The 11056-nt window shown below is 39.1% G+C and overlaps 1 protein-coding gene across 1 annotated transcript; it reads left to right on the top strand.

Moving 5' to 3' along the window:
- The first annotated feature begins 1950 nt into the window (after positions 1 to 1950).
- Positions 1951 to 10116, top strand: LOC122628504 (homeotic protein deformed-like). Its single transcript, XM_043810875.1, has 2 exons — positions 1951 to 4211; positions 8540 to 10116. The coding sequence occupies exons 1-2, from the start codon at positions 3290 to 3292 to the stop codon at positions 9331 to 9333; spliced, it is 1716 nt and encodes a 571-aa protein (XP_043666810.1). The 5' UTR covers positions 1951 to 3289; the 3' UTR covers positions 9334 to 10116.
- Positions 10117 to 11056: the final 940 nt, after the last annotated feature.

Consider the following 11056-nt stretch of genomic DNA (forward strand, 5'->3'; position numbering starts at 1 on the left):
AGGGGGTGTCATGCCGGCGGACCGGGAAAAGTGATTGATTGTGTTTCGCCGGAAGAGAAGAGGAGAAGGATCGTTGCGGAGAGAGAAAGAGAAAGAGAGAGAGAGAGAAAGAGAGAGAGAGAAAGAGAGAGAGAGAGAGAGAGAGAGAATTGCTGAAGCAAGACAGAAAGAAAGAAAGACAGAGACAAGAAGGGATGGAGGATGGACGGTGATGGAGGTGGTGGAGGTGGTGGAACTGATGGTGGTAGTGGTGGTGGCGAGGAAAAGGAGAAGGATAGAAGTTCGTGAGCGTCGACGGTGATAGAGACGAAGAGGTCGAGCCGCAAAACGAGGAGACAACGTCCAATCCCACCTTCTCTCGAGCTACCCCTCGAAAGCACCCCCTCTAACTCTTCGCATCGACTACGTCGTCGGACGTAGACCGAAGAAGAGCTTCTCTCTCGCAGATTCCACTCGAACCGTCATCCCCCGGTTTCTCTTCTCGAGGGAGCCGCATGAAGTAGCCATAAGAAAAATAGAAATACGCCGAGCGACGTATACGCCGAGCAAAGGAAAAACTCAGTCGTGAGAAGAGCCAGCAGAAAAAGCAGGTGACGTGCTCTTAGCCCTTCCTGAATTGCCACTCGTTTCTTTCTTCTTATATTTTTCTTCTTTTTCTTTTATTGTCCTGGAAAATGGCAAAACGTTGCCCTTGTTATCTCGTCTTAGCGACCGATCGATAAAAGTCGTTTTTTTCGACTGATGGAAATAAGCGAATATTGATAAAACGACAAACTATAAGTAAATACGTACAATCTCTTTTCTTTTTTTTCCTTTCTTTTTTTTTGTATGTCAGTCAAATCATGCGCAATAGTAAAAACAAGTAGGATAGATTTTGACCTCGTTCAGAAACGTAATAGATTACAGTTAGCCGATAAGATAAAGAAAATACGAGAAGCGAGGAAAACGCGTGCAACTCGCAGTACCGTTTACTTACATCCTGTAAGGATTCTACCTAACTGAGAAAGAGAGAGAGAGAGAGAGGGGAAGAGAGAGAAAGAGAGAGACTCTGAGCGCCGGCGGCAGCAACTACGGCACGCTGCATTGTCGTGTCTCGGCAAAACACAGTGAGTGTGCTCTTTGTGTAATGACTCGGCACTTTATATCCTTCACACTTCGCAGCTGATCACAAGTAGACGTACTTGACCGAGTGCGTCGGGACACTTGTAGAGCACTAATATAAACAAAGTACGACCGACTGAAGGATCCATTACTTTCAATTTGCCTGACGTCAGCCGCCTTATGCAATAAATATTGCCGAATACGCGAACATCGCACCTCCCTCTCGTTCCTATCTATCGATTATATCGAAAGCGCCGATGGGAACTATCTACGATTGAACAGTATGAACATTTAACTCAAAATTAATGAACAAATGTTCTTTTCCTACTTTAATATAACGATATGATTCTTTGAAGAATACATACATGTACTTACAGTTGATATAAAAAAGAAAACAAAAAAAGAATTAAAGAGAAGTTGACGAATAATATGTACCTATAATTGATACAAAAGTAGAAACGGAGCTATCGAAGAAACATTGATATTTTGACAAGAGTACGAATCAAAATAAAACGAGATACGAGCTAAATCATAGATCGATAAAAATAAGGGGTAGTCATCGATGGTATCGAAAAAGAGCTGGAATATCTGAAGTTTTCGCGAAGAGTACGAGCTCAAGGATTTCGCGAGCGAAACGGACGAAGCGTACGAGCGAAGGCGGGTTAAGATGATCCGTAGGAGTGACTCCCGTGGTAGTTAGGCCGGAGTATGTCCCATAAGGGCACAAGATCCACGGCTTCCGTGGCAGGGGTTGGTCTCGTGCTTCAACGGAGTGGGGGTTGACGGTCGTAGCGTGTAAGGTAGGGGTAACTAGAGGGGCGGTAGGAAGAGGGAGGGACGCGTCAGCTCGGAGTCAGCCGGCCGAAGAGGAGCTGGAGGGAGCACCGAGAACCGAGGCGAACTTGCCAGACGAGTTTCTGCCGAGGCCCGACGAGGAGACACGAGCACAGCGGACACGTCGTCGTACTTACGTCCAATGGACACGACACTCAGACGCAACGTAGACGAGATTGAACGTTTCGTGGACTTGGTTCAAGCTAACTGTGTTAGGCTTTAGCGTTGTTGGTAGTGAACGTTGATCGTGCTTACGCAAGAACGTATATTTATATACCTGCGTCCTCTATATCTGTGTAAGAAGTAAATCGTGTAATCGAGAATATCTTGAAGTTGATATTTGGATCGGATTCGAAGAATATTTCTTGCGTCCATTCATCCTAGTTTCTCTGATCGGTAAAAGAAGAATTAACGAAAGAAAAAAGAAAAAGGAAATACGATAAAGAAAGGACGAATCTACGGTCGAAGAGGAGAGAGAAGGAAGAAGTTGTAGCACCTGCCGCAGTCGGTCTCTGGCGGCGCCACTCACGTGTTGCATGCGTGCCGGGCTATCCATCATGGTCGCGGACGCGAACCGGCTCTGATTGGTCGAACAGAGCTCACGTGGTATGGTAATTGAGCCCCGGTGGGCGGGAAGGAGCAAAAGGGGCCGCGGTGGAGCCGCTTCGCGGAGGATCTCAAAAGTGGCGGTAGGAGAGGAGAGGATAAGCCGCTGTCCATCGGGAGTCCGGTGCTGCTCTTCGCGGCCTCGCTCTTTTCGCTTTTTTCTTATCTACCTCTATCTCTTTTTCTCTTTCTCTTTTTCCATCTTCTTTCTTCCCTTCTCACCGTTCCTCAAAACCCTGTCCCCTTCCCTTCACCTTTTTCCAATCGTGGAAAGGGACATAGACATCTCTCTCTCTTTCTCTCTCTCTTTCTCTCTCTCTCTCTCTCTCTGTTATTCCTTATCTCTCTTTCTTTCTCCTCCTGCTCTTTCTTTTTTCTTTTTTTCAAGGCAGACAAGTAAGGAGAATGTATCGCGGTGAAGTGGTCAATGTGCAGTCGTGAAAATGTGCTCCACGTTTGAATGAAACGTTCTTAACGAAACTGAGTTGAGTGTTAGAAGAGACAGGACTAGTTTACTCTGTGAATATGTGCATGGAAATGCAGATGTCCTCGTAAAAGAGATAACATGTTGCTGTGAGAAAACATAATGACGTTGTCACTAAGACGCTCGGTATAAGGAACTCGTACGTTGATTGTGAACCCTGTTAAAGGGAATAGAAGCTGTTTGAGAAGAAGGGAGAGAAAGAGAAAAAGAGAGGAAGAGGGGACAAGAGGAAGAGTGAGAAAGAGAAATTGAGAAGGAGAGAAAATGAGCTCCTTCCTGATGAATCCATCCGCCGGCGGTGGCTATCATCACCATCATCAGCACCAACAGCCGGCGGGTAGTCATCATCTAGCTGCTAGTTCGGTCATGGTCGATCCGAAGTTTCCACCGAGCGAAGAATACAGTCAGAGTAACTACATACCTTCTACGGGTGCTGACTTCTTCTCTGGCAGTACTGCAAGCCATCATCTCAATCATCCCCAGTCCCATCAACTTCAATATGGCTATCACCAGCACCATCATCAAGCTGCTACGACTCCGTACGGAGCCTCATCGGCTGTACAACTGAACGGTGGCTATGCCGGTTACGGAGGATATTATGGACCACATCATCCGCATCATCAGGTCCATGCTGTCCACCATGCAAGTTTGCATCCTCATCATCACGCTGTTGGTGCCCTAGCGATGCCACCGGAAGCACAGCAACCACCTCACACGTGTCCATCTTCGATGCAAGCACCGCAACAGCAACAACAACAACCACCGGTCACAGCCTCTACCGTTCTCGGATCAACTCCTTTGTCGCCGTCCATTATGCAAAATCACGTGCAACAGCAAGAAGCTATTCAACAACATCAACATCAACAACAAAATCAGCAACAACCTCACGATGGTAGCGTTTGCAGTCCAGCAGGCTCTGGCTCGTTGCATCGCGACAACTCACCCGATCTTCAACAACAATCCACCCAACAAACTCAGCATATACAAACTGCACAGCAACAACAACAATCGCAGCATCAGCAACAACAGCAGCATCACGTAGACGATGGATCTGATCAAGACGATGTCGAGGACGATCAAATGATGGACGGATCACCTGGTATGATGGAGGAAGAAGAGGATGACGAAGAAAATGGAGATCGTGTCATCTATCCATGGATGAAAAAGATTCACGTTGCTGGCGTAGGTGAGTTCCTCGTTTCATAGTATCAATCAATCTCGATTCAATATCGAATTTTTTCATCTTTTGAACGAATTACCATTATACGTTTTTAAATGTTTGCTGCTGCATAAAAGATATATCAGGTAATATAGCAACGATTATCTTTATGAACGTCCGTCGGATACTGGAAAACGTGGATAAACAATTTTACGATTTTGTTGTTTTTATTGATCTCGTTCTACGTAAAATGATAATTTTCTTTTATTTCAGAATCATAATTTTATCTTTATATATGTTCTATTTCATTTTATGATACGATCATCAATCGCGAACAATTATTAAACAGTTGTTCAATAATATTTCAATCTTTTTAAAATTATTTTTCATTGATGAATTGTTTTTCAATTTTTTATATCGATAGATACTTTTTATTTTCCGAAAAAGTATCCGTGTTTTATGGATCAGAAGAAATCGAAGAAGAAAATATTGAAAAGATTTACAGGTAGAAGGTATTAAGTTAATCTTTATTGAACCTGTTCTACAAATTACATAGATCCAAAAGAGGGAGACTCTATTGTTGAAAATTTGTCTTTACACCTTACTGTTAGAACATCCCTTACATTATATTCGTACAATGATTCTTGTTACGAACTTTAGAAGACTTATGGGCACAAATTTGTGGTATACTTTACGATAAATGTGTAACCTGTATAGGGAGTAGCAGTTTAAAAATAGATTTTGTTACGCCTAATGTATCAATATATTTCATGTCCTACCAAACCTACCAAACTATTGGGGAGTGACTGAAAGGAATTTATTTTTACATCGAGAATTTATTACTATAAACGAAACGTTAGTCGAAAGTAAAAAAAAAAAAAAATACAAAAAGAGAAAAATAAAAAATGTAAAATTTTCATTTTAGTATACAATGGAAAGGATCTAGTATACAAATCCGAATTTTTTTATTTTCTGATTATTTGCGTATTAAAAAACAAACTAAATATTATCCTTACGATTGATACGGCTTTATGAACACGTGTCATCGTTTTTTTAATTGTTTTAGAAAAATATTTGGAAGTCATAGAAAGAGAAAAACTTCCGTGTCATGTTTCTGTTAGGCACTAAAGGCGTTTTCTTCGATGAAAAAAAAAAAGAAAAGAAAAAACGAAGGCATAAGGAGATAAATTTTTGCAACGTAATATTTTTTGCTGCTACTAGGGTACCTTACCAGGTTCAAATTTCTATTCCCTTTGACCGTATAAAACCGCTGCTCATTCCAACTTGCAACTATTTCCCTTTGAGTTTCTTTTGACTGGTTTAGGTTGCCGAGAACACGAACGGCAGGCTTCGTGCATTGGCATAAAGAAATGGCACGAGAAAATCGAAGCAGCTCGTTGACTTTACGAAATGATTCGATATACATGCACTGTACGTAGAAAATCATTTCTAAATTTAATTAGATCAATATTTCAAAATACGAATGTCTTCGCTTGTGTTCGCTTTAATTCGATGTTCATGTTCTTTTTTGTTTTTTTATTTATCAATAAAAGTCTATCGATTAATCACGAATATTGATAAAATAAAATTCAATTGAAATTGGCCCCTTTATATAAATTCCTCTGGTAAAATTATTTAGACAATAGTTGGTACAACCGGTCTTTTAATCAAAGACTGTCCTTTAAAATTGAATACAAAAAAAAAACGCCGTTATACAAAAGAAAATAAATAAAATATTTGTTCCGTTAGATTAATTCGTGTTAAAACACTTACCTCGATATGCTTGAATAAGCAATATACATATACATTCGTTATTCCAATAATCGCGTGTACGCTTCATCGAAGATACTAGATTAATTAACTAGACATTTAAATGGATACGAATAACTAACGAAATGCGATTAACTTTGATAAAAAATTTATAACAAATTACTTGGAATTGTTAAAAATAAAAAAATAACATCGAAAATGTTTTGATTTCGCAAAAGTGATTGATTTTTGATTGGAAGAAAAACACGATCGTATAATTTATTTATTTTGTAATCAATGTTTGTACTGTTTATGAATACTTGAAATTTACATCGAAATTTTTCAAAATATTTCTATTTCGACGTTAAAATGCCTTTCAGCTTGCGGTGTATACGTTATCCGTCGGAACGGGCAGGACTGCAATCTCTATCCTTCGAACGTCGAACGCTGTTCACTCGACGTTGAAGTTTCGAGGGACCATGAGGAAGAGAGAGAAAAAGAGAGAGAGAGAAGAAGAGAGCAACGGTCAGTCTCGGAATGGAATGTGTCCGTGCACAGATTCTAAACCAGACTCATTCCCTTGTTTTCTATATCGGATCGGACCACCAACAAACATTTCCTAGAAGGGAACCCGTTTGGGTTCTTGTACGCGATATTGGCGAAATATTTCTTCCCGTATCGATAATCGACAATCGAACGTCCAAGAGCTTGTTCCTCTATATTATTCTTCCTTTTTCTTCTTTTCGAGACTCGTCTTGATCTCCTATCTTCTAACTATATACATACATGTTTTAAATGATATACCTATATTCCTATCTTTTTCTTTTCTTTTCTTTTTTTTTTATCTTTTTTGAAATAATTTCAAGACGACGTATATCCATTATCGTTATCTTTATCTTTGCTTATAGTATCATACCGAGATCATGAATTCTAGACACTAACGAAGTATCGGGAGACGCCTCTCCATTTCTCAGCCACTCTCTCTTTCTCCCTTCTTCTTACCCGTGTGAAAAAGAGACCAAAAGGAGCTTCGGAAGCTACGTAGAGAAACGGAGACTCCGTTCGAGATTCGCGTTACACAATTTTCTGCTTATTATGCGGGGCTCGTCCTTTTCACTCAAGCAACGCTATACGCATCTAGCGACGTTAGTTTATCCATCGTCTATGCGTACGTATGTAACTACATGTATATAGATAGGTAGATATAAGTAGGTATATGCGCGTTTCTTGTTCTTCGGATAACAGCAGAGTCGTTTCCATTAATAGCACGGTGTCATACGCGAGTGAATGCGAATAATGCTCGTATGACTACGTTGTTCGCTGGTTTCTTCTTTTCTCTCTCTCTCTCTCTCTCTCTCTCTCTCTCTCTCTCTCTCTCTCTCTCTCTTTCTATTTTTCTCTTTCTTTTTCTCTTTCTCTTTCTACGTAAAACTCTTTGTTCGAACGTAAGGCAGTGTTATTTCATTGACGTCCGCTGTTCACGATGAATTTCATCAGTGGAATCATTTAAAGATTGTTGTGTATATGTGTGTGTGTGTGTGTGTGTGTGTGTGTGTGTGTGTGTATGTATGTATGTATTAAATTGGAGTGAAAAGATGTCGAAAAACATGAAATATTTTCTCCCAATTTATTTTTTTAATCTGAGTTAATGAAAATTGAAGATCGATCTTACTGAAGAAAGAAGATTCAAATAGGTATAATTATGGATTTTTTTGTTTTTTTATTTTTGTAAATCACGTGGTAATTTCAATGATTAATTAATGCAAACAAGTTTGACACACGAGTTGGTTTTTGTTTAATTTTAAATCACACATGATACGTGCTATTTGTTGATTTATGTGATTACTTTTTTACGATATGCATCGGATCGAAGAAAAACTTTTTCAACTGTTCTTAAATCGTTTATCGAGAGGTTCGAGATATATCGAGATGAAAGGAAAAATCTGAGAACTATAATTTTCCTGAAGAAAATGTAACAGATTGAACCTACGCATTTAATTATTTTTTGTGAGATATCTATGAAGTTAATTTGTTTTAAATATCAAAGATTAAGATAAGATAATGACAAGAATACTTTGAGATTGCTTTTGATTATATCAAAGAATATTGTGAATAAAGTCTAGCAGAAATTCGAATGGCTCCATAAGTATCTAAGGTCTTTAATAACTTAAGTACCATGGTCAACATTCGAATGATGCCGTCCGTCGTCGTTCCTGCACTAACGACGTTAATTGAAACAATATTCAGTGACGTAACTACTTACAACGGTCAGTCTTCGATCGAAGAACCTATTAAAAGTATTCGGGAGGATTGAAGTAACAATGTCCCTTTAAGTAACAATAATAAGTAACAACATATCTTTGTACTTAAAACCAAAATTGTCTGATTGGAAAAAGTTAAGATTCTCATCATATAACGCACAATGTTCAATTATTTCATGTGAAAGATAAATTTAAAATCGAAATAATTCTTCCGTATCTCCCGATAAATTATTCTTCGTGTCAACATATTGAGATCATACAAAAATTTTCAAGAATATTGGTGAAAAAAGATAAGAGAGAAGGAAAAACAAGAATAGTAACCGTGTATCGATCTGCTTCTTTCAGCGAATGGTTCTTATCAACCTGGAATGGAGCCAAAGAGGCAGAGGACCGCGTACACGCGACACCAGATCCTGGAGCTCGAAAAGGAGTTCCATTACAATCGTTATCTCACGAGAAGGCGGCGGATTGAGATAGCCCATACATTGGTACTGTCAGAGAGACAGATTAAAATTTGGTTTCAGAATCGACGAATGAAATGGAAGAAGGACAACAAGCTACCGAATACTAAGAACGTTCGTAGGAAGAATGCAAATGGTCAGGTTGCAGCATCGACGACAGCGACGAAAACAACGAAGGGTACCAGCAACAGAACGAAAAGTGTCTCCGCCGCTGCTGCGGCTGCCGCCGCCGCTGCTTCAGCAAATGGGAACAACAATAATGGACAAAGAAAGAACAACAACAATTCACCTTCCAGTGGTTTAGATGGTAACAATTTGGAGACTGGAGTAGGCCTCGATATGGGTGACGTTCACGGTGTCAACTCGTCTCTTCCTCATCCGAACGTGGTGCATCCGAGCTTTCAAGGTCATCCTCATCCTCTCGCCCACCTACAAGCACAGCTGAGTCACCATCACGTGGCGGCTGGAATGATGGACGGTCCAACAACGATCGGTCCTACGATCGGTCCTACGATCGGTCCTACGATCGGTCCTACTGCTGGACCAATGGGACATATGTCTTCCGGGAGCATCAGTCCACTTGCACCGGCCACCAGTCCTCCTGGACTCTCACAAGTATCGACCTCTGTTGTCCCACCGCCACCGATAAAGTCCGATTATGGACTTACCGCCCTGTAACACCCGCTTATTGAACAGAATCACGATCATCGAATTTACTCTATTAGTGATTTCGACTACGATCTCGCGGTTGGGACCTGAAGTCGATTACTTATATTCGATTTTTAAATACTTCGCTTTTTTCCACATTATGTGATTTATCGTTGTCTTCTTCCATTTTGGTTCCTTTTCTTTCTCCTTTGTTTATTTTTTTTTCTTTCTTTCTTTTTTCAGTCACTCGCAAAGAGAACAGAAATTCCTAAATTCAGAAAAGTAAGCAACGCCAGATGGAGCTCGTCTTTTTTGTAAATATTATTTCGACTTATAAATCATTTGTTGATTTATTATTATCGTTCTACGAAGTATCAAAAAAATATTTGGTGGATAATTAATGTGTGTCAAGTGGAAGAAATCAGTTGTTGTTGATTCATTTGGAACCTCGACATGTAATTCTTCGACGGTAAGGTACCTATTATTTTGGATTATAATTTTGAAACTTAGTTCTCAATGAACTGGTCAAAATGAAAAATATCGCAAAAATGATATTTCGAAATAGCTTAAACATTTTATTGTTTCTCTTCAACGTGCCATCGCGCTTGTAGTCAACTACTACTTACTTACTTAGCTTCTTGTCTCATTCTGCGGTATCCAGAAGTACGTGTTCGTAATCATTTCCATAAAGACATCGCAAAAGCGACATTACGTATGTAAATGTACATATATATAGCCGACATATTTGTACATATTCGTGTAAAGAATAAATATAATATCAAGTGCGTGACGCAGCGATCTATGTTTCACATATTCTTCTTATTATTAATTATTATATGATTGTATGGTTTTAGAGTAATAAATCGTGTTAAGTCGTCAAATGAAAGAAAGAAAATTGCGAATTGATTGTTATTATTATAGAGACGTTTGCTTCAGCTCGTATTAGATAATAACCGGTTCTTATCTTCACAACCATAACGAGAATTACGGCTTCCGACACCGAAATTACGCGAATCTGTGTTTATTAAATGGTCATTTGAAATAAAAGAAAAAAAAAGAAAAATATAAAAAAAATGAAAAATTATATAAATAAAACAAAAAAACTCAAATAAAAAAATAAAGGATATTAAATCGAAGCAACGACGACTATTCACCAGTATTTAACCTTAAATATGTTTAAACTTAATACCTAACTTTTAGTAACGTCGACTCTCAAAGTTGAACCTAGATTCGATCGGTCAATACATCATCGTTGTCGTCGTTGTCAGCAAAACCGTGAAAACCGTGCCGATCGCGAGTTCCATGAATACTCATACAAAGCGATATACCGTATCGATCCAATGTCATACGAATTTAAAACTTCCGGCCGAGTTATCTTCCTCCGATAATAATCGCGTGTCTTACGTTCGAGCAGCTCTTTGTCCTTGCCGTTAAAAGTTTCAATAGAAAAGAAAAGACGAACAAAATAAAAAAAGAAAAAACAAAAAAAGACAAAAAAAATAGTATTCCTCGAGATTCATGGATCATCTCTCGTTCTGTAGAAATAAAAAAATCAGTTGTAAATATTATCTCGAATATAATATATAATATTAGGTCGTCAAAAGTTTCTTTAGTTTTTGAACACTAACAGATAAAGTAATTGCGTGCAGATAGCGAAAGAAACTTGGGACAACCTAATATAATGTCTATTTTTATTGAAAATACGCGCGAGGGATCCGACCAAAACGATTAGGACGCGATTGTGTGTTCGACG

Source organism: Vespula pensylvanica, chromosome 4 (genome assembly GCF_014466175.1).
Source record: "Vespula pensylvanica isolate Volc-1 chromosome 4, ASM1446617v1, whole genome shotgun sequence".
Taxonomy (NCBI): domain Eukaryota; kingdom Metazoa; phylum Arthropoda; class Insecta; order Hymenoptera; family Vespidae; genus Vespula; species Vespula pensylvanica.

Coding starts and splice junctions, on each gene's coding strand:
- LOC122628504 (XM_043810875.1), top strand. CDS start 3,290: ATGAGCTCCTTCCTGATGAATCCATCCGCCGGCGGTGGCTATCATCAC. Junction 4,212..8,539: donor GATTCACGTTGCTGGCGTAG/GTGAGTTCCTCG, acceptor TGCTTCTTTCAG/CGAATGGTTCTTATCAACCT.